General features: G+C 40.4%; 1 protein-coding gene and 1 long non-coding RNA gene across 6 annotated transcripts in view; one reads left to right on the forward strand and one right to left on the reverse strand.

The window, feature by feature from the left end:
* The window catches only part of LOC128519615 (hemicentin-1-like), an 89074-nt gene that overhangs the window by 58710 nt on the left and 5749 nt on the right, over positions 1-24615 (reverse strand). The window contains exon 1 of one of the 5 annotated variants that reach the window (XM_053493405.1): positions 8645-8820. The exons of the other annotated variants lie outside the window; for them this stretch is intronic. Within the exon in view, the coding sequence (XP_053349380.1) occupies positions 8645-8717 (73 nt within the window). The 5' untranslated portion in view covers positions 8718-8820. Of the gene's footprint in view, positions 1-8644; positions 8821-24615 lie in introns of those variants that run through there. 5 annotated transcript variants of the gene reach the window in all.
* On the forward strand, positions 4286-5496 carry LOC128519625 (uncharacterized). The gene is made up of 4 exons (XR_008357864.1): positions 4286-4443; positions 4644-4705; positions 4794-4879; positions 5010-5496. It is a non-coding gene; the product is annotated as an uncharacterized LOC128519625 (long non-coding RNA).

The raw sequence follows: 24615 nt of genomic DNA on the forward strand, positions 1-24615 counted from the left end.
CTCATCATTGTTGGTGATTAGGCCCACCATGACAGTGTCGTCAGCAAACTTGATGATGGCGGTGGAGTTGGTAGTGGCCACGCAGTCGTGGGTGTACAAAGAGTACAGCAGGGGGCTCAGAACACAACCCTGGGGGGCTCCAGTGTGCTGAGAGTGAGTGAGGCTGAGACATGTCCGCCCATCCTTACTGCCTGTGGTCTGCCAGTCAGAAAATTGGAGATCCACTGACACATGGATGAGCTAAGTCCCAGGTGCTCTAGCTTGGTGGTGAGTGTGGAGGGAATTATGGTATTAAATGCAGAGCTGTAGTCGATGAAGAGCATTTTAACATAATTCCCCTTCCTAGTGTCCAGGTGAGTAAGTGATGTGTGGAGGAGATGAGAGATTGCATTGTCTGTGGAATGGTTCTGGCGGTATGCAAACTGTAGTGGGTCCAGTGTGTCTGGTAGTGAAGAAATTATGAAGTCTCTGACTAGGCGTTCAAAGCATTTCATCACTACTGAGGTGAGGGCTACAGGGCGATAGTCATTGAGAGAAGCAGGATGTGGTTTCTTTGGGACAGGAACAATGATGGACTCTTTGAAGCATGTGGGGATCACCGACTGAGATAAAGAGATGTTGAATATCTCAGTGAACACAGGTGCTAGCTGGTCTGCGCAGGCTCTGAGGATACGGCCTGAGATGCCGTCTGGTCCTGCTGCCTTCCTGGTGTTCACTCTCTTGAAGGCTCTCCTCACGTCATGCTTGGTGATGATGAACGCGCTTCCGGTGCTGGCAGTGACTTCCTGCCTGCAGCCGTTAGCATTAGCATCGCTAGCGTCTTTAGCTGCAGCCTCGAAGCGAGCATAGAAAGTGTTTAGCTTGTCTGCCAGAGTCGCTTTCGCGTTCGTCATACTTGTTGTTGGTGTTTTATAGTCCGTAATTGTCCTTAATCCCTGCCACAGGCTCCTAGAATCACTCTGTTGGAGTTGTGACTCTAGTTTTCTCCCGTAGCGCTGCTTCACCTCTTTCACCTCCTTCCGAACGCTGTATGTCGCAGCCTTGTACGGTTCCATGTCCCCCGACGCGAGTCCCGTGTTGTAGGCAGCGGTGCGAGATCTCAGAGCTTTGCGGATGGTTTTATCCACCCACGGATTCTGGTTGGGAAACGTTTTAATAGTCTTTTTTTCCACGGTATCATCCGCTAGTTTCCCGATAAATCCCACAACCGCTTCCGTAAACACGCTGACGTCATCATCGGAGCTGTTTCGGAACATGTCCCAGTCTGCGTCATCGAGTGCGTCCTGTAACGCGGCCACCGATTGGTCCGTCCAGCGCGCGACCTCCCTCTGAACCGGAACTTCCTGTTTCAGCCTTTGTTTGTATTTTGGCATGAGGAAGATTGCGGCGTGGTCGGATTTACCAAACGGAGGGCGAGATTGTGCCTTGTAGCCGTCCTTGACTGTAGTGTAACAGTGGTCCAGTGTCCTTTCGCCCCGGTGGGGCGGGTGATGTGCTGATAAAAGTTCGGCGCTGCGCGTTTGAGGTTGGCACTATTAAAGTCCCCCGCCACAATAAGGGAAGCGTCCCGGTGTTGTGTTTGGTGCTGTGTGAGTGCCTCATGCAGCTCGCATAAGGCAGTGTCCGTGTCCGCTTGTGGTGGAATATAAACGGCGCTGATTATGACCGATGTAAACTCCCGAGGTAGATAAAAAGGACGACACATGATGGACAGTAGTTCCAGATTTGGTGTGCAGGAGCGTGTGAGAGGAACAACGCTCGCGCTGTTGCACCAGCTGCTGTTCACCAGCTGCTGTTCACCATTAAACACACGCCACCTCCCCTTGACTTCCCCGAGTCCCGTGTCCTGTCCATACGGTGAACCGAGAAGAACTCGGCTGGCTGGATGGCATGGTCCGGCACCGCTGGGTTCAGCCATGTCTCGGTGAAGCAGAGAAGATTGCAGTCCCGAATGTCTCTCTGGAACTTTATCCTGGCCCTGAGGTCATCGAGCTTGTTCTCCAGTGACTGGACGTTGGCGAGCAGGATACTAGGCAGAAGTGTGCAGTGTGCACGGGCTCTCAGCCTGTTCCTGACGCTGGCTCGTTTCCCTCGGGGCCGCCGCTTCGCGTCGCGTCCTTTGTTCTCCCTCAGAATCTCACTCGGCCAGCTTGGATCCGGAGTTAAAAACATCGAATTGTGAGTACATTGTACACCAATAGAAACAAGAGTGTCTCTATCATAACTAATGTACTCCATGGTGGTAATTTTGCCGATTTTAAGACACTAAAAACTAACTTAAAAAACAAAAACAGAGAAAAGGAGGTCGGAACAGTCGTGACGGCAGCCGACCTCACCGGCACCATCTTGTTCACAGTGGATTACAGATTTATTATCTTTTCTTAAGATTGAGAAGATTAAATACACACTGAGAGGTTCTATTGATATGTTCTTTTATATGGCAATCACTTATTGCTTATTTAGCAAATTTACAGGTACTGCCTGAATGATTATTTGAACTAGATTATGCACCGGTGTGTGTATGACCAATCAAATTCAGACAGATTCATTTGGGCTGGATGATGCAGGGGTGTGTGTGTAGGTTTTTGTTTATGCTCGTGGTGGGTTTGGAGTTTTTTCTTTTTTTTTTTCTTCATTCTATAATAGTAAAAATAATGCATTTAATTTAATGATTTTAAAAAATGTAGGTATGACAATTGTTAAATAAAAATAATTTGCAAAAAAAAATTTTTTTGCATGCCTTGCAATACACAAAGTTACTTGCAATCCAAGGTTTTTACTGTACTTTCTGAAATTGCTGAAAAACTTTTTATTACAGACACACAGGTACACTACTAGTCAAAAGTTTTGATATATCTTCTGCCTTTAGTGGTTTTATTTATTTTTATTATATAACTATGTGAAAAAACCTGTATGGAATTATTCAATAAACAAAAAAAGTGGTAAACAACCCAGAATATGTTTTAGATATTAGATTGTCCAAAGTAGCTACATTTAGCTTTGATGCCAGCACACTTATGCATTCTCTTAACAGATTTACAAGGTAGTCACCTTATTTCTATCCCCTCACTTCCTAAGTACCACCTTCATCTTTAATTTCTTATTCTTTAATAGATCAAGTTATTTGGAAGTTGAGTCATGTCAACTAGACTTCTTTCTTATTATGTGTGTGTGTGTGTGTGTGTGTGTGTGTGTGTGTGTGTGTGTGTGTGTGTGTGTGTGTGTGAATGTCCTGTGATAAATTTGCACCCTGTCCCTGTAAGATGTGAGGGGATGTGAAAACAATCCGTGAAAACCGTGAGAGAATTGGCCAAAAGCGCACACAGTAATCTGCTAATGGAATGAGAAACTGGTGTGTGGCGGGGCAGTTCGGGTGCGTAGGAGAAAACAATGACAGCCTGGGAAAAAATGATCACGTGGGAGAAGTATAACAGTGTGGGAAAGTAAATGTCAATGATAAAACGGTTCTTGAACAGCACATCAGTGTCTACATTTTAGAAGATCTGTTCTGGCACAATAAAACTTCGCTTCTTGATAGAAAATTGCAACTGTGTCTTTACTCTCTAAGGAGACTGAAAAAAGAGTGTCTTCCTAGATACTAGAAAGCTTTTATCGTTGCACTATTGAGAGCATGCTGGCCAACTCTATCACAATCTGACATGGCAGCTCCACTTGGTCAAAAAGGAAAGCCCTACGAAAACCACATGTGGTCATGAAAACCACCCAGCACATCTTTGGCACCCAACTACCAGCCACTGAATATGTTAACATACAGAACCAGCAGGTTCTGCTCCAGCTTCTTTACTACCACCGTTACGCTGCTAAACTCTACACTAATTTGTCCACTCCAAGAGTTTTAATCAGACCTGTTAAATCAAGAAAACCCTTAAATAGAACTAAAACAGAAGAAAAAAAACAACACATCATGCCATGATCTCAAAAAAATCAAGAATAGAACAAAAACAAAATAAATGTTTCCTAAGGCTTTGGGACTTGGGCAAACTACACTGCTTGAAAAGAGATGTATCCGGACAAATATGGTATGGGAAATCCACGCTAAACTTTACGTTTGCCAGATGTATGAGGCAGAATGCTTGGAAAGGTAGAATGCAAAGGAAATTTTGTGAAACGAACAGATACCTCATGTATGTGGATGTATACGGGAATCGGTGAAACTTTCCAGGAAGCCTTTTGTATGTTAATGACTAGCAGGAAGAGGTGCTGTTCTTCTTATCATAGCCGGGTGGGAGGATTAGTCATTGTGTGCCTTTGTCCCTTCAGCTAGAGGGTTTGAAGGAGAAGCAAGTGGCACACACTGCTCTTCTCAAAGAGGTTATCCAGCATCTTGATGCATTTGAGCGCATGTTTGATGAGAGAAGACTGCAGGATGAGTCAAGCCATGTGCATAAAAAAGCTAAAAGGATGCATACCGTGGGGATTGTGGTAAGTTGACCCTTATGTTATGTGAGAATACAGTAGTAAATTATACCTTGCCAAGTTAGCCTAAGCATTTGGCTACACATCTACTTTGTGTTACTTGCATTGTTGTAGGTGCCCAGCATATTTAAAAGTTTGTCACGTCTGAATTATACAATGTTGTTTACAAAGGTATGTATTAAAGTGGTTTTAATTCAACATTACAGGAAGCTGTAAGGAGCCTCCATAATTCAGAAAACAACTCACATAAATACGATCCACACACTGGGTAAGAATGTTGTTTCTTTACATGCTATGTATGGGTTTTAGATAATCATTTTAAATGTAATTAATGATACTCCTCTCTTTCCACACAGAATAAGTTTACTTCATGATCAGGCAGTGATGATATATCTGCTGGAGGTATTAAAGATGACTTTTGCAGACCCTGAGTGTATAAAGGGTATAATCATAAAGTGTTATTGTAATTATTTTCACGTCCCTTTACTTTTGTTCCTCTAATAATTTGAATTGTTTGTCTCTTATCTGATTTTTATTTTTTTATTTTTTTATCAACATGTTAAACATTGCAGAGGAAATACTTTTTGTCTGGCCAGAAAAGTCTCCGCTAAAAGACTCAGTTGAGACAGGGGCTAAAAACCGACAAAGATAAGTACTGTAAGTTTACAAATTCATTTATGTATTTAGTTTGGTACATCTCGAGTGTTTTTAGGGGTTAACGTGTTTTGCAGTTGCTGGAGTCCAGGTGTACGGTTGTTTAAACAGATGCAGAGAAAGAACTGTGGCAGACTGCAATACTGGAACTGATGTCCGATGAGGAGGATGCCATTACGTGCCATGCCATCAGCGTGTAATATCTAAAGGGACCAAGCTAGAAAGACATTTATTTTGGACATCTAACAAGCACTAGTGCATGTTTGTTTTAGTATTGCTTTTAATTTAATTGTACCTTTATAAATGCACATTTGTTCATTTTTTTCATATTTTATGTTTTTACCTTATTCTTACTTTGCTTTGTATATTTATTAGTGTTTGGTTAGATTTTAATAAAAAATTCTGAATCAATTCTATTGTCATTTTTTAAAGGATGTGGGGGATATATAGTATTGTGTGTGGGAGGGTGGGGGGGGGTGGATAGGGTCTATCTACATACCTGCCCAATAACCAATCAAGTCACTAAGTTATGAGGGCTTGGGTTGGGCTAAATAAAAAGTAGTGACTGGGTAATGTCCCAATAGATGTCAGGGTTTTGGGAGTGTTTTTTTAAAACAACGAATTAATGTTGAGATAGGAAACCAATAAGGAAGAGCAGAGTTGGGCAAAGGTGTAAAATGCAAATGGGGCTTGAGGTGTGAATGTCTCCTGACAGAATCCTTGAGTGGATTATTTGCCATGGCAACAAATGGCTGTACCATGGAAGGATTCCTCAGCAAGATACATCCGAATTGGTATAAAACCTGGAAGTATTCTAGCTTAGGGAAATTTGATGTATACGCTCAGTGGTACTTGTAGATACTTCCGAAAATCAGTGGTGGATACAGGAGTTTCCTAGTAAAGATACACCTCTTTTCATGCAGTGCTATGAGAGCTATTTCTCCATTTGTGCATAATAAGAGCCATTATGCACAAATGGAGAAAACCTGGAACAGTGGTGAACCTTCCCAGGAGTGACCCAAAGTTCTGGAAGGTCCAGGAGCTCAAAAAGACCTGCGGGCCTGACTTTACTCAGATAAGGTCAGTGATCATAATCCAACAATAAGAAAGAGACTGGGCAAAAATGGCATCCATGGGAGAATTTCAAACCAAAAGTCAAGGCTGACCAAAAAGAACACAAAGACTCAAATTTCACATTTTCCAAAGAGCTTTAAACTAGACTGTCAAAAATTAAACAGCTCTTGAATGGCCAGTGTGAGCTGGCAGCTTGACATTTTATTGTTTAAACCTTAACAAAGTGTGTTTTAGAAGTGATATCACACAGAGGTGTAGTGCAGGGTATATGTGGGTTTACTGTGTATACCTCCTTATTTTTCAGTTAGCACTGGCCATACACACTTCTCCACCCACCCTGATACACTGATCCTATGGCGATTTGTTACTGTCAGGAGTCGTGTGTAAAAAAACACAGCGTATGCACATCTGCCTTAAAACGCTACGAGTGTAAAGTGATAGGGATTACACTTGGATAACATTAAACCCGTGACACAAAGTGCTACCAGTATGACAGGAAACCTTAATAACCTCGGATAAATTTGCATATTTGCACATTCATCTTATATTACAGACTGTATATTTACACAATATAACTTATATTCTTTTTCATCTACTAGTTTTGTTGCACATATAAGTTGTACATACTGTATTTATCCTTACTGTATTTGAGTGTTTTTATATTTTAATCTGCACAGTCTGGAGTTGTTGCAATTGCATTTAACTACTACTGTACTTTGAACTATCATGTATGTAACAAATACAATTTTGAATCTTTGAATCTTTACCTGCACTCTATTTTTGCAGCACCATGACCATATACAAAACTACTGGCATAATATATTAAGAAAGTAGTGCGGACTGCTATAACTATAAATTTCTGTTATTGATACTGTAGAAGGAGTCACTCCAGCCCTATAACTAGTGCATGTGCCCCAGTATTCATCTGTAGAGCCCTAGTTATATATCAAATTCAAGTTCAGCCAGCTTCTAATCAGCATAGTTTTATTTAAATTGATACTAACATATAAAAATGAAATGTCAAGTCTGCGTGTATGCATGCATGGCAGTCTCTTTTGTGTAAGTAACTGTAGGCTATTAACCCAATGCTGACTCATGAAATTTAGGATGAAGATTCAGGGCTAAGAAAGGGAAGCTGCTATAGCATGTGAGCATGCTTAATAAGACATTAACAAAAACATTCAAGCTAAAAAAAAAAGGGTTTTGAGCCGGAGGATTGTTCCCCAGTAGAGCTTTATATCTATTAATGCACCTGCAAATCCATATGAGTTATTTTGAGACATATTCATTTACATTTACATTTAGGCATTTGGCAGACGCTCTTATCCAGAGCGACTTACATTTTTTTTTATCTCATTACACATCTGAGCAGATGAGGGTTAAGGGCCTTGCTCAAGGGCCCAACAGGGGCAACTTGGTGGTTGTGGGGTTTGAACCTGGGATCTTCCGAACCGTAGTCCAATGCCTTAACCACTGAGCTACCACTGGCCCATATTCTCTGCTGCACTGCTACAGTGGGGTTTCGTGTTCCCCATCTGCCTGGTTTGGCTCAGCTACGAAAGCAGACATCAGAAGACTACAATGGACGGTTCGGACTGCTGAAAAAATTATTGGCACTCCCCTGCCCACGCTGCAAGAACTGTACACATCCAGAGTGAGGAAAAGGGCTCGGAATATCACTTTGGACCCCTCACACCCAAGCCACCTTCTATTTGAACTTTTGCCGTCGGGTCGACGCTATAGAGCACCAAACACTAGGACAGTCAGGCACAAAAACACTTTTTCCCCCAGGCAATCTCCCTCATGAACAGCTAAACATTATTCTAACTGTCAATAAATATATGTGCAGTATTGTGTACAGTACCACTGTGCAATATACTGTATAGTACCACAGATTTCAGATATTTATGTAACTTATTTAAAAAGGATCTCACACCCTACTCCATTTGATGTCAACCTTTTTTTATGTGTGTGTCGTGCTGTTTTGTCTTGTCATTTGTTTTTTGTTCTGGAAGCTCTGTCACTAAAACGAATTCCTTGTACGTGCAACCTTGTACGTGATTCTGATTCCAATTTGCTAAATCCTACTTGTTTAAAGGTTTTGATTTGGTTTATTACATGCACACAATAATGCTACAGTCCATATGTCTATAGTGACAAACACCAAAAAAAGGCCAAAATATGAAAAATTTAATTAACAGGGAAGGTGAAGTGAATGATCCAAACAAAAAACAGCTTTCAGAACAAGCAACCTACATCAGTGCTGATAGCTAGCAACAGCTCAGCTAACCTCAGCCCAGCTACTGGCTCTTTTTACCAATTATAGCACAGAGTGTTGTTTCCTTTTGCTGTTTACAATACACTCACTTCTCCAGATACCACTACACCACTACACTCTCTCTCTCTCTCTCTCTCTCTCTCTCTCACACACACACACACATATACACACACACACACACACACACCGTTTCCTGCTCACCTGCAGTGGTATGTGTTCCATACAGTCCCACACACAGTCCGATGAGCAACGAAGAGAACAAACACACTGCCATCTCAGAGCACTGGAAAATCTAAACCGTCAGAGAGTGAACTGAAAGTTAGACCACTTATATTCACTCCCCTTCACACATACACCCATAAGTGGAAAGTACAGAAGTATATATGTGCTTTTGTTACTATATATAATAGATATATAGTATATAGATATATAACTATATATATAGATTTGTGTATAATTGCACCATAGTCCTTTTTTTTATCATTATTCTATACAGTATTTTTCCATCCGTGTTACTAAATAAAGTATTATAATAAAAGCTAATAAATAACATAGGCAAACTAAACATAATATAACTTGCAGACTGTAAGCTTTCACACCAGGCACTGAATCAAAAGCAGCCAGGACCTCCAGTGTCCAGGCCATGTACAAAGTACTGTATTTTTACTAGATTTCTGAGTGGTTGTATTCTTAAAACAATCTTGCATATCCACAGTCAATTGCTTATTTCCAAAATTTACAACACATGACGCACAGTTTGGGGTTGTGGTGCTTTTCAAATACTAGCAACAAGTTTTCAAACACAAGTCCTGAATATTCAAAGCTTTCTTTACAAAGCTCTTTGCTTACCTTATTACCACTTTCAGCCAACATTATAAGCACCTTCACTGAGTCCTTGTGACATTATTCTTTTTTTGGCCTGCAGATCCATGTCATCCACCTAATACTAGAGCCGACCTGTGACACTTGGTGTCATACGGAGATTTAAATGTACTCCTATGGCCATAATCAAGGTCACCTTTTACCACTCCGCAGTGTTCTATGGACTTGTAGTTCCATGTTGGTTCATTCTTCTGAAATTAGCACCACTCCTGTTAAGGGATATGTCTCGCTAGAGCCTTGAGCTTGGTCAGTGTTTTAGGTTGGTGGGCTGTCTTGCCTTTTCATGCAACTCTGGTGGTAGTATGGTTCTTTTCTTCTCCTCTTACAGTAGCTCTTATTTTCCCTATCTATCCCTCTTCTGCTCTAGTATTTGCTCACCAGTTTCTTTTCTTTTCGTTTGCTCCCTAATTTCTCCCTCCCTGTTTTAATTACTTGTTACTTGTACATGTTTTTTCTGTTGCTCAATTTCCTTCCTGACTCACCCAGCCTTTTTTCCTTACAATACGCTTCTGTTCCTTTCTGTTCTCAGTTTGAGTTTAAGCTTACCTTCTACCTCTTTCACTTTCTTTCTGTTCCCAATTTCTCACCTTTCTGCACAATCTTAAGGTCCATCTTTAGGCCACTGCCGTGGTCGCCTTTTTTATCTCACCAATGCCATTCTCTAACATATTTCTTACTCTCTTTCTCCATGATTTTGGTGTTGCGTCACTATTATGTCACGTAATAATGTCATTTTTCCATTGTTTCTGATACTTACGTGATATCTGTTTAGTTTAGCTCCCTTTCCCAACCAGGCGCCAGACACTCTCTTAATTGTTGTATATGTTGTAAGAGTTCTATTGCAACTTACCGTCTTTGAAAATTGCTTACTGCTGATCAGACCACGCTAACCACCACACACCCAAGGAACATCAACATAATTCCACAAGCTTTCTTTTTCCATTTCCTTTTGATTCTTAGGCCACACTTTAGTCCTGCTGTCTCTTCCTTCTCAGCCAACAGCCGAGTCAGGTTTAACTCTCTCTCTCTCTCTCTCTCTCTCTCTCTCTCTCTCTCACACACACACACACACACACACACACACACACACACACACACACACACACACACACACACACATCAAAATGTCAAATAAGTGTTATACTTCAATTATTTGGCCTTCCCACTAATCTGCCTTTAGGCAACAGTGGCTCCACATACACTGTCAGACAAACAAGACCCTAGTGAGAAAAAACATACAGACTTCAGTGCATCACAAATATATTAAAATCTTCCATAATACTTTATACTAAAAGAATCAAGTAGGTATATTAAAACATGCTTTTACCAATTGTTGGAATTATAACCTCCAAATGTCCTTCATAATATTTGTATAACACTTTAATATGTTATAGGAATATAAAGTTCAGTGTATTTTCCAAAGCACATAAGCAATTTATTTAATTAATGTGTACAAAATCATAATTGTAACAATGTACAGAAAGAATAAATTAGAGGACAATTTTGAATACTGTCGTGTTCATATCTTATATTTCAGTGCACCACTCTCTCTCTCTCACACTCTGAAACTTACTTTTGTACTTCAGGCTCATGTGTGAGTTCGAACTCTCTCTCTCTCTCTCTCTCTCTTTCTCTCTCTCAAAACCACAAAGCTACATTTGCTCCACTGTAACTCTGTCACAATTCCAGCCATTCAGATACTACAGTAGGGTCAATTCAAGACAATCAGAAGGAGGCGGAACTGCCTGTTCCATGACCAGCTCTGCTCTCCTCCGCTTCCACTTTTTGTGTGATACAATGGTGCATGCGTTTGTTCATATCTTTATTATGTTATTTTCATCAGCATAAAGTAAGTTTCTTTTGTAATTTTTGTTGGATAGCTTGATATCAAGAACATTGTGTATGTATTTATTTTATCTAAAAATGACATAGATAAACTCCAAATTAGCAAGACAGTCAATTTCATTTGATATGTTAGAGAAAATTATTTATTATTATTATTTTTTTTTTTTACCTGTTTCAATCTTTTTTTGAGTCATTTTGTTCTTTTGATCAGCAATAAAATAAAATGTTGCATTTTCAATAAAAAGACCCCCAACATGTTTACATACACAAGTTTTGGCTATAGTTCCATTAATCAAAATATTACAATGCAACTAAGGACATGTAATAAACAGAGTGAGTAGCTCACCTCTCATATCTTCCAGTCTGAGTCGTTCATTTTTTTTTATTTTTTATTGGACCGCATAGCGTCTATGGAAGTCTCGGACTCAGAGTACAAGAGTCATTAAGAAAGATTCGCTCAATTCAGTTTCCTGTACATAACCTACGGGGGTTTTGCGATGATTTGCACATGCTCGCCAGTAAAACGAATCACTCTCCGAGACTACCCGTTCTTCTGAGTCACGTTAAAGATTCATTCAAAAAGAATGAATCGTTCATGAACAACCCATCACTACACTGCACCAGAGCTGGTACTACAGTAGGTTGGCTGTCTTCACCTTCGTTAAAAAAAAAAAAAATGTAAAATGTAAAAAAGATATCAATAATGACTACATTATGACAACCTATTTTTTTTAAATATCAGACTGAAAAATTTGTTAATTTTAGTTCATGTCTGCCCTATAGCTCCTGTCTCCCTGCTTTTCCCCCACCTGCATAAAAAAAAAAATTTTGTTTGCTAAAATACTTATATATTTAACAAGGACGGACACTCACACGATGGTAAGTATAAAGGATTAGATGTGGATTTTTAGAGACAGAATTAACGGCAGTTTTAGAAAAAGTGTCATATAATGCAAGTCTTAATTCAAAAATTGCTTTCGCTGAGTCACGGATGTCGTTTGAGATTTCCTTAGCTGTTTCTTTTTGTGGAGACGATGATTGAGACCTGGGAGCGACAGGAGGCACACACCACGAAGATGAGGGAGACAGACAGGGATACTTCTGAAACACAGAGTACAGGTAAAAAATACACTTCTTACGTGTGATCTCGGCGATTTGGTCCACTTTAGGCAATACGAGCCCGGACAGTGGCTGCGGTGTGTGCTTTTTATGGACGTGCATTGATTGACTTCAGGTGATCATGGTTAGTATTATGGAGATAAAAGGCGTTGTGTTCGGCTGGCGTCAGAGCCTCGCCCGACTGTGACAATGTAACTTTACAAAAAATATATTATTGTCTTTAAGCATATAGTATTTTACATGACCATAGTCATGCACTACATATAAAATTTATTATCAGTTCAAAACTTAAGAAACTACAGTAATTTAGAGAAGTAGCTGATCTGCATTTGTAGCCCTGAATAGATCCGAAATTTTGCAACATTTTGCTGCTTCTTTTTGAAGTGCTTTCTTTTTACTCTGCCTTTCCCTTTCTGCTCCACCTGGTCGCTTTCTCTCCGTCCTAGAATGTCTGTTTAGATGCTTTGCGTGGTGCAGAGGCGGAGTGTAACGATGCCAGTCAGGACTAACAGAATCAGATTAAAGAACCATTAATATTGTTATTATTATTTAATAAACTAATTAAATGCCAATTCCTGAAATCATCAGTTCACTACATTTGGTGGGCAATAATATAAAAAATATATTCATTATTACACAAAACACAGTTGGCTTCCAGCAGGCCACATCAGTCGCCAGGTCACCGGGGGATCCTCCTGATGGCCAGTCCGTGTCTGTCCTCCCGTTCTATATACACATAAATACATAAACACATACATACTGTGTGAGCAGTATAGAGGATGAATGAATGGGTGAAAAAAAAGGTACAGTATGTGTTTCTTGGTTAATAGTGATGTACTGCGTTTGTGTTAGGAGAGTAGGACACAAGTGCAGGCTAAAAGTTATTTTTATTTGCTCCACACAAACAAACAAACAAACAAACAAACAAACAAAGTACTGGAACAAATGCACAGGAATGTATACTTGACAAAGAGCGCGGGGTTTGATGTCTCTTATACTAGTGGTTCCAGGCGTGCAGGTGTGATAATTAGCACTCCAGTGTTCTTGCACATGTGTGTTGGGTAATGTAGCCTTCATCTGCCATATGTGTATGTGTTTTATATATATATACTCAGCAAAAAAAGAACCGTCCTCTGACTTTCAACTGTTTTTACTTTCAGTAAACTTAATGTGTAAATATTTGTATGAACACTAAAAGAGTCAACACCATAAGACATAAACTAAAAATGTTTCACAATGTGTCCCTGAATGAAGGGAGGCTCAAAACAAAACTACCAGTCAGTATCTTGTGTGGCCACCAGCTGCTTGAAGTACTGCAGTGCATCTCCTCCTCATGGACTGCCTATTGCGGACAGTCTGAGCACTGATGGAGGGATTGTGTGTTCCTGGTGTGACTCGGGCAGTTGTTGTGGCCATCCTGTACCTGTCACGCAGGTGTGATATTCGGATGTACCGATCCTGTGCAGGTGTTGTTACATGTGGTCTTCCACTGCGAGGATGATCAGCTGGCCTTCCTGTCTCCCTGTAGCGCTGTCTTAGGCGTCTCACAGTGCGGACATGGCGATTTATCGCCCTAGCCACATCAGCAGTCCTCATGCCTCCCTGCAGCATGCCTAATGCACGTTCACGCAGATGAGCAGGGACCCTGGGCATCTTTCTTTGGGTGTTTTTCACAGTCGGTAGACAAGTCTCTTTAGTGTCCTGCGTTTTTAGAGCTGTGACCTTAAATGCCTACTTTCTGTAAGCTGTTAAGGTCTTAACGACCATTCCACAGGTGCATGTTAATTAATTGATTATGGTTAATTGAACATGCATGAAAACATTGTTTAAACCCTTTACAATGAAGATCTGTAAAGTTATTTGGATTTTTACAACATTATTGTTAAAATACACAGTCCTGAAAAAGGGACGTTTTCTTTTTTTGCTGAGTATATATACACACACGAGTCAGCAGTTATTTTTGCATTTTTATTACAAAACCATTTATTTATTTTAATAACCTTTATTTATTTATTTATTTATTTATTTATTCTGCAGACACAGTTTCAACAGAACAGCACACCAAATATAAACGTTTATTTTTGTACTAAATAATTCAAAAATATACCATTCAATAAAATTCATTTATATGTTTTTATTAATATGTGAGCTCTAATAATAAGTGCTATTTATTTCTGTAAATATACCATACCTAACTGCCATCTCTCCTCTTCTTCTCTTTCCCCCCCTCTTTCTTTTTCCTCTCTCCCTCTGTCCCCCCCTTTCACTCTTTCTCTCTCTCTCTGTTGAGCTACACATGTCGTTCCTGAGCTGCCAGTGATCCAGACTCCCTCTGCCCTCCGGACCTGTCTGACCCATCCTGGTGCCCCGCTTCTGGCTGAAGATCTCGTCACATGGATGCCCCGTGTGTCTCTCTGGGATGCGTCTGGTGTCTGGGAATGATTCTCTCCACCTAGAAAATGGTTCTGGCCTTGACTGGTGTTGGCAACTGTTTCTCTGGGGACTTGACAGTTCGATAGTTCATGACTGGAACTTCTTACAAGTCTACCTGGGTCTTCAATAACTACCTGGACTCCATATTAACATCAATTAACATCAGCTATTATAGCTAAACTGCCTCCCACCCTACACACTGTATAAATGCAGATCATTTACTGCTTTCTGTTTCACCCAAATGAGGATGGGTTCCCTGTTGAGTCTGGTTCCTCTCAAGGTTTCTTCCTATTACCATCTCAGGGAGTTTTTCCTTGCCACTGTCGCCCTCGGCTTGCTCACCAGGGACAAACTGACCATTTTGATTCATACAAATTCACATTTCATACAAACTTAAATAATTCTTTTGACTATGTAAAGCTGCTTTGCGGCAATGAAAATTGCTAAAAGCGCTATACAAATAAAATTGAATTGAATTGAATTGAATTGAATAAATAATTCTGTAGTGATTTGTTGTGATTTCACTGTGGAGTTTACGCTTCTTTACAGTTGCTCAGTAACATGCTGTAACAAAAGAGACTGGTGAGGGTACGAGTGTGTATAGCTGCTATAAGGGAAGCGACAGCAGGAACTTAGTCAGTACACTAATGATCGTTCTGTAGTTAAATAAAGGAATAAAGTGCTTTTTTAGATTAGGGAACTGGGACACGATGATGTGGTTTACACAGAGGTACTAAACTCTACTTAACATTCACTGACTGGATTTCATTCCCTTTGTAAAATACAGTATTAATAAAACTGTCCAATGCAATTTGTTTTGTTTAGTGATTTATTTTCAACATTCTGGAACAATAATGGATTTTTTCAAAACTATTAAATAATACACATGACATTAACAACAGCAGCAGCAGTCAGTTGTTATTTTAGGACATGACAGTCAGCTGTAGGTGGCACGGTGGTGTAGAGGTTAGTAGTGTCGCATGCACCTCCAGTATTCGGGTTTAATTCCCAGCCAGGTTTGATTCCCGCCTCTGTGTGCATATTTTTCCTGTGCTTGGTGGGTTTCCTCCCAAAGTCCAAATATATACAGGTTAGGCTAATTAGCAACCCCAAATTGCCTGTAGTATGTGAGCATGTGTGTTCCCTGCAGTGGATTGGCACCCTAAAGTTTCCTGGGATAGGCTCCAGGCCCCACCACCACGACCATGAATACAGCATAAAGCGGTATAGACGGTGTGAGAACAGTATTGTCAAGTGCATTTGCAAAACTTATCAAGCACATTGATGAAACTGGCTCTCATGAACACCTTCCTGGGAAAGCCAATCACAAATGAACAACCAGCACCTCAGATTAGTGCCGTTATGAAGCTTTACAGATCATAAGTAGCAGATTTCAATATCAACTGTGCAAAGGAAATTATCATATATTTTTCAGTGACTGAGCGTTTCTTTCCATTGTAGGAAAAATAAAAAATCAGGAAACGACATGGAATTAGAAAGGGTGTCAAAATTTTTGACAGGTAGTGTATACACTTACCTAAAGGATAGGAACACCTGTTCAATTTCTCATTAATGCAATTATCTAATCAACCAATCACATGGCAGTTGCTTCAATGCATTTAGGGGTGTGGTCCTGGTCAAGATCTCCTGAACTCCAAACTGAATGTCAGAATGGGAAAGAAAGGTGATTTAAGCAATTTTGAGCGTGGCATGGTTGTTGGTGCCAGACGGGCCGGTCTAAGTATTTCACAATCTGCTCAGTTACTGGGATTTTCACGCACAAACATTTCTAGGGTTTACAAAGAATGGTGTGAAAAGGGAGAAACATCCAGTATGCTGCAGTCCTGTGGGCGAAAATGCCTTGTTGATGCTGGAGGTCAGAGGAGAATGGGCCGACTGTTTCAAGCTGATAGAAGAGCAACTTTGACTGAAATAACAACTCGTTACAACCGAGGTATGCAGCAAAGCATTTGTGAAGCCACAACACGCACAACCTTGAGGCGGATGGGCTATAACAGCAGAAGACCCCACCAGGTACCACTCATCTCCACTACAAATAGAAAAAGACATTACAATTTGCACAAGCTCACCAAAATTGGACAGTTGAAGACTGGAAAAATGTTGCCTGGTCTGATGAGTCTCGATTTCTGTTGAGACATTCAAATGGTAGCGTCAGAATTTGGCGTAAACAGAATGAGAACATGGATCCATCATGCCTTGTTACCACTGTGCAGGCTGGTGGTGGTGGTGTAATGGTGTGGGGGATGTTTTCTTGGCACACTTTAGGCCCCTTAGTGCCAATTGGGCATAGTTTAAATGCCACAGGCTACCTGAGCATTGTTTCTGACCATGTCCATCCCTTTATGACCACCATGTACCCATCCTCTGATGGTTACTTCCAGCAGGATAATGCACCATGTCACAAAGCTTGAATCATTTCAAATTGGTTTCTTAAACATGACAGTGAGTTCACTGTACTTAAATGGCCCCCACAGTCACCAGATCTCAACCCAATAATAAAACTTCAAACAGAAGGGTTTTTGTGCCGTAAATGTGTTTACATTGCTGTGATGAAGGATATTTACACATTACACATTCACAAATTGAGTTTGTGACAATTTGCTTTAAATTTAAGTAGTCACGGTCAGTGTCCCCACAGCGCCCCCCAAATGTCAGAGGTTATATAGGTGAGTCTAGTAATCTTTTTACATGTTTTCTATATGTTTAGTTAAAAAAGAAAAACACAAAAAGCTGATTATTGCAGTCAGTAGTTTACAGTTTAAATATAAATTACAATACAATATTACAATTACAATATTACAAAATTTCCAATAAGTTTTAGTGTGTAAGGCAATTACAGAGTGTAAAAAAGTTAGTGTTTTTTTTTTTTATTACAGTTTTACAGTGAGATTAAGTGTGTTACAGTAAATCATCAAACATTACAATTCGCTACATTGTGTAATATTTAGGTTCATTGGGCTACAAAGTGTTACATTGAATTACAAAGTATTACATCAGGTTATAGTGTGCTACAGTAAGGTACGGTGTGTTAAACTGAGATAGTGTGTTACAGTGTGTTACTTTGAGGTGCAATTCATTTGCAATATGCTGAAGTGTGTAATGCCCAATGTTACAATCAGTTTCAGTGTGTGAGAGTGAATTCCCGAGCTCCGCCAGACTGACCAATTTTTCTACTTTTTCGTCCCCTTACGAAGAGTAAACATATAACAGATAAGTATTTCATACTACCTTATAATATATTCACTCGAAACGCGTGTTATATCGTTTTCGTATAAGTTTATATCGTATAAGTTTTAATAGTTTTGCAGCACACCGCTTCTAGCCGGCTTTTCATTAGCATCGCTAGCCCGTTAGCCCGGCTATCACAAGTTTGTTTACGCTCTTTCGCACCGGTTATTTCTATTTTTAGACACCATGTCGGTTGGGTCTCTGCCCCTGTGTGCAGGTGAGGAGACATTGGAGCTGCACTCGGTGGACTTGGAGATGGAGGCCGTGGAGAAGCTGATCCGCGACCTACAGGTGAAGCTGGCCCGGCTACAGCAGCGGAAAGCCACGCTGGAATCGTCGCGGACCGACGCTCACCTGTCCCAGGTAAATTCTCGGCATGAGAATTCCCCGACAACCTCTACTCCGCGTGCTTCTCTGCCCAGGTCCAACGCACCGAGAACGCAGCCTGCCCAGCTTTCCTTCACCCCGGCGCCGGGATACCACGAGGCCTGGAAACTTCAGCAGCGGAAGACGCGCGCCAAGCCCCGGGCGAGGACCTCTCCTCCTCCGCCACCACCCGTCTTCGAGATCTCAACCCGAAACCGCTTCGCTCCTCTCCGTGAGACGGCACACGACGCGCTGGTCATCGGAGACTCCATTGTCCGGCACGTGCGTGCTACCACAGCTAAAGGTAAGGCGTACACGCGCTGTTTACCTGGTGCACGTGTTCTTGATGTTGCTGCACAGGTGCCTGCGGCCCTGAGGAAGAACATTCGAGCTGTGGTTCTCCATGCTGGCACCAACGACATCAGGCTGAGGCAGACGGAGATCCTAAAGAAGGACTTCAGGAGCCTGGTTGAGAAGGTCCGCAGCACATCACCCACGACAAAGATCGTCGTATCTGGACCACTTCCGACATTTCAGAGAGGAATCGAGAGGTTCAGTAGATTATTCGCCTTCAATGAATGGTTACAATCTTGGTGTCAACAACAGAGATTACCCTTTGTTGATAACTGGAATGTTTTCTGGGAGCGTCCTAGGCTCTACCGCACAGATGGCCTGCACCCTAGCAGAGCTGGAGCAGCGGTCCTCTCTGACAACATCTCCAGGACATTACGAACCATCTGACTTGCGGTAAGTCATACCTCAGATTCTTTAGATATCAGCCACAATACAACTCACCATACTAATAGACGCACACACATAGCTTGTACTATAGAAACTGTGTCTATTCCCCGATTAGTGAGAAAAAAGAATAAATTCGTTAAATCCAGCCGAAACAATCTGGTAACCATTAAACCAGAAAAAGGCCAAATAAGTAATCGAAGTCTACCTCTAAAGTTTGGACTTCTCAACATTAGATCCCTTACGCCTAAAGCACTTATTGTTAATGAAATGGTATCAGATTATTGCCTTGACGCACTCTGCCTTACTGAAACCTGGCTTAAACCAAATGAATATATTGGTCTGAATGAGTCTACTCCGTCAGGATATTTTTATAAGCATGAGCCCCGTCTAATTGGTCGCGGTGGTGGTGTCGCCACTATCTACAAAGATGTACTTACTGTTACTCAGAAAATAAGGCCCAGGTTTAACTAATTTGAAGTGCTCGTCATTAATGTTGCACTTAATGAAATACATAATAAACCCGCGCTATATTTTACTCTGGCCACCGTGTACAGACCCCCAGGGCCATATGCCGATTTTCTAAAAGAATTTGGACATCTGCTATCAGACCTAATTGTTAACTCTGACAAAGTGTTGATAGTAGGTGACTTTAACATTCATGTAGATGATGCTAATGACACTTTAGCCCTCGCATTTATGGACTTACTAAATTCCTTTGGGGTTAAACAAAATATAAATAGATCAACTCACCGCTGTAATCATACACTAGATTTAATTATATCTCATGGTATAGATGTCACTAATATAGAGATTTTAACTCAAAGTGATGATATCACAGATCATCACCTCCTGATATATACTCTACCCGTAGAACAGATTAGCTGTGTCTCTCCACGTTATCGATTTGTTAGAAATATGAATCCGACTACTAAAGACAGATTCACAAGTAATCTACCGGATCTGTCCCAAATTCTTATTAGACCCCTAAATGCAGACGATCTAGACGAAGTGACCAGCAGCATGGGTACTATTTTTACCAGTACATTAGACACTGTTGCTCCCATCAGATTAAAAAAAGTCAGAGATAAAACACTTGCTCCTTGGTACAATAGTCATACTCGCGCCCTAAAGAGAGCAACCCGTAACCTTGAGCGAAAATGAAGAAAAACTAAATTAGAAGTTTTTCGAATTGCGTTTAAAGACAGTATGTGCAGCTATAGACGGGCTCTAAAAACCGCTAGGACCGAGCATCTTAGCCAACTGATAGCAAGAAACCAAAACAATCCCAAGTTCTTATTTAGTACAGTAGCCTGCCTAACAAAACCTAAGATGCCTGCAGAGAGTACTCCACAACATTTTAGTAGTGAAGATTTTATGGACTTCTTTAATGAAAAAATCGATAGCATAAGGAAGAAAATAACAGAGGTTCAACCTCTAATAGCATCTCATGATCTAGTTCAGCCAAGAGCTTCACATTTAGATTTTCAGTGCTTTACAGGTATAGGACAGGAAGAGCTGTATAAACTTATCACCTCAGCTAAATCAACAACGTGCCTGTTAGACCCAATACCAACCAGATTTTTAAAAGAAGTGATGCTTACAGTTGGAGAGCCAATTCTAAACATTATTAATTCTTCATTATATCTAGGTCACGTCCCTAAACCTTTGAAGCTGGCAGTTATTAAGCCGCTTCTTAAAAAATCTAATTTGGACGCGAATGAAATAACAAATTATAGACCGATTTCAAACCTTCCGTTCATATCAAAAATATTAGAAAAAGTAGTATCAGCTCAAATATGCACATTCTTGCAGGAAAACAACATCCTAGAAGAATTTCAGTCAGGTTTCAGGCCACATCATAGTACAGAAACTGCACTAGTTAAGATTGCAAACGACTTGTTTTTAGCTTCAGACCAAGGCTGCATCTCAATATTAGTCTTACTTGATCTAAGTGCTGCATTCGACACCATAGATCATAATATTCTCATAGACCGCCTACAAAATCATATAGGTATTCAGGGGCAGGCATTAAAATGGTTTAGATCATACCTGTCTGATCGATACCATTTTGTAGATCTAAATGGAGTACCGTCTGATGTAATGCCAGTGAAATATGGTGTCCCACAAGGGTCAGTTTTAGGACCTCTCCTGTTCTCAATTTACATGCTTCCCCTGGGAAACATCATTAGAAGGCATGGGATTAGTTTCCATTGTTATGCTGATGATACCCAATTATACATCTCAACAAAACCAGATGAAATACCCAAGTTGTCTAGATTAACAGAGTGTGTCCAGGACATAAAAGATTGGATGACCAATAACTTTCTTTTACTAAATTCAGATAAGACAGAGATATTGCTCATCGGCCCAAAAACCAGCACACAACAGCTTTCACAATTCAGCCTGCGTTTAGAAGGATGTACTGTTACTACTAGCTCAACAGTAAAAGACCTGGGCGTGATATTAGACAGCAACTTGTCTTTTGAAAATCATATTTCCAATATCACAAAAACAGCCTTTTTCCATCTTAGAAATATTGCCAAACTTAGGAGTATCCTATCCGTATCTGATGCAGAAAAGCTAGTTCATGCATTCATGACCTCCAGACTGGACTATTGTAATGCATTACTAGGTGGTTGTCCTGCATCCTCAATAAACAAGCTACAGTTAGTCCAAAATGCAGCCGCCAGGGTTCTCACTAGATCCAGAAAATATGATCATATAACACCTATATTATCATCCCTGCACTGGCTACCTGTTCAATTTAGAATTAATTACAAAATAGTACTACTTACATACAAGGCTTTAAATGGTTTAGCTCCCTCATACCTAACCAGTCTTTTGATACGCTATAATCCACCACGTCCCTTAAGATCACAAAACTCCGGACTTCTGGTAATTCCCAGAATTTTAAAATCTACAAAAGGGGGCAGGGCATTTTCATATTTGGCTCCAAAGCTTTGGAATAGCCTTCCAGACACTGTTCGGGGAGCAGACACGGTTTCCCAATTCAAAAGTAGGCTCAAGACGCATCTCTTTAATCTGGCATACGCGTAACTCAACCCATAACCTCATACTCCATTACACTTATCCTGAATGGCAACTACGCTAATTCTCTCCATCTTTTCTGTATTTTTCTACCCATCCTGAGACATCTGGAGATTGTGCCAGCTTCAGTAGACAAAGGCCAACCCTGCAAGGTTTCTAAGGCATCTTGAGAAGGACCTGCTCCAGCTAGATTCTGCTTTATGATGGCTGGAGCTACACATCCTGCTCCTGTGCTTCCAGTGATCTGACCCCATCTGCCCTCTGCACCTACTGCTGAACTGAATCTACACAACTTCTGATATATTGAACTTTCACCTGCACAACACACTTGATGTTATTTCTATCTGTTATCACCCAGATGAGGATGGGTTCCCTGTTGAGTCTGGTTCCTCTCAAGGTTTCTTCCTATTGCCATCTCAGGGAGTTTTTCCTTGCCACTGTCGCCGTCACCCTTGGCTTGCTCATCAGAGACATTTCATTCATCATTCATTCATTTAATTATTATCTAGACACATTTTTCTCACACATACACACTTCCAAATATTTTCTTTTCTTTTCTTTCTTAAAAAAAAAAAAAAAAAAATCTTTCATTTTTTTTCTTGTGAAGCTGCTTTGGGACAATGACCATTGTTAAAAGCGCTATATAAATAAAATTGAATTGAATTGAATTGAATTACTATGTGAGGGCATTTGCAGCGCAATTGAATGAGGGGACGTAGAAAACCAAGCTTTCACCCAAATGATAGTTTTAATAAATCAAAAAGTGTACATTTAACTTAAAGAAAGCAATATTTAAATTTCAAATCAAATAAACTACTCAAAAAGGTCAAAAGAATCAAAGTTAAATTCAAACTAATAAACTTAGAGGAACTTATCTGAATCCAACAGACCCCAACAGGAAACACTTAAACCATACTAAACATGAAAACAACTACCCTCAACCCTCTAGACAGGCCAATGGGAAAACATTTATAGGGATGGACCAGTCCATTTTTAAACACATTTTAAACATAGGGGAACCACAAGATAACAACAAAACTAAACAACCAAACTAACAAACATGGGGCAGTTAAATAATTAAAATAAATTAAACAGAACAATTAGAAAAAAGAAGAATCAAAGAAAGAATCAAAATCATATACATATTATATATACACACACAAACATAAAATAGCAAACTACCAATTTCCTCCCACAGTCTACATGTTGGTACGACCGGTGGAACCATAGTTGCAGTTGATGCGGCATGTCGGATCTTAATAGTTGACGGACCGCAGTTAGAGCTCCACAAACATAATGCAGCAGCTCTAGCCATTTGCCCCTCACCAGCTCAATAGTAACTTAAACTCAAAGTAAAATAATATTAACTCAAAATATACAGTACAACATAAATTATGATGTGTGCACTCCACCCAGATATGACGCACTTCAAAATAATTATCTAAATGAAATTAATGGTGTTGGTGTCTTATTGTTTAATATACACTCACCTAAAGGATTATTAGGAACACCATACTAATACGGTGTTTGACCCACTTTCGCCTTCAGAACTGCCTTAATTCTACGTGCCATTGATTCAAAAAGGTGCTAAAAGCATTCTTTAGAAATGTTGACCCATATTAATAGAATAGCATCTTGCAGTTGATGGAGATTTGTGGAATGCACATCCATGGTACGAAATTCCCGTTCCACCCGAATGTTCACTAGTTTGTTTACAGAAAATTGAGGTATTTTCATTTTTGCGCTAAACGCCCAGAGGAAATGCCAATCATGTGCATCAAAGAAAAAGAGCATGTTCAACAGCAAACTACGGAGATCAAAGAAAGTAAATTTTTAAAGGTATCTGTCAGGACATAAACCATAAGGAGCATTACCATATAAGGAATGAGAAAGAGAGAGAAAGAGAAACGAGCCTTCCAGAGATAGACTCAGCGTCTGTTGTCACCAGGATAAAGCGGCTACTAAAATAAATAAATTATCATCATAAACCTAGTGTTAGTACAAGCTGATATTTACCTGAGTAAAAAGTAATGAAACAAGTTCATGCACCAGAGAACGGCATGAACACCAATCTGTTGTCACTCCTCACTCATTCCATAGGCTCATTAAATGCAGGTGTGAGAATGGGTGGGGCCACAGAAAATGGGCACGGCTTGATGTTTTAAAAATTTCAACTGGATACACTTAAGGATTAGCATTAGATATGCAGGAGTCAGGGTTAGCATTAGCTACACTGTAGTCAGGGTTAGCATTAGATACGCAGGAGTCAGGGTTAGCATTATATACACTGGAGTCAGGGTTAGTGTCAGATACGCAGGAGTCAGGGTTAGCATTTAATACGCAGGAGTCGGGGTTAGTGTCAGATACGCAGGAGTCAGGGTTAGCATTTAATACGCAGGAGTCAGGGTTAGTGTCAGATACGCAGGAGTCAGGGTTAGCATTTAATACGCAGGAGTCAGGGTTAGTGTCAGATATGCAGGAGTCAGGGT

Source organism: Clarias gariepinus, chromosome 3 (assembly GCF_024256425.1).
Source record: "Clarias gariepinus isolate MV-2021 ecotype Netherlands chromosome 3, CGAR_prim_01v2, whole genome shotgun sequence".
In the NCBI taxonomy this organism is placed as follows: Eukaryota; Metazoa; Chordata; class Actinopteri; order Siluriformes; family Clariidae; genus Clarias; species Clarias gariepinus.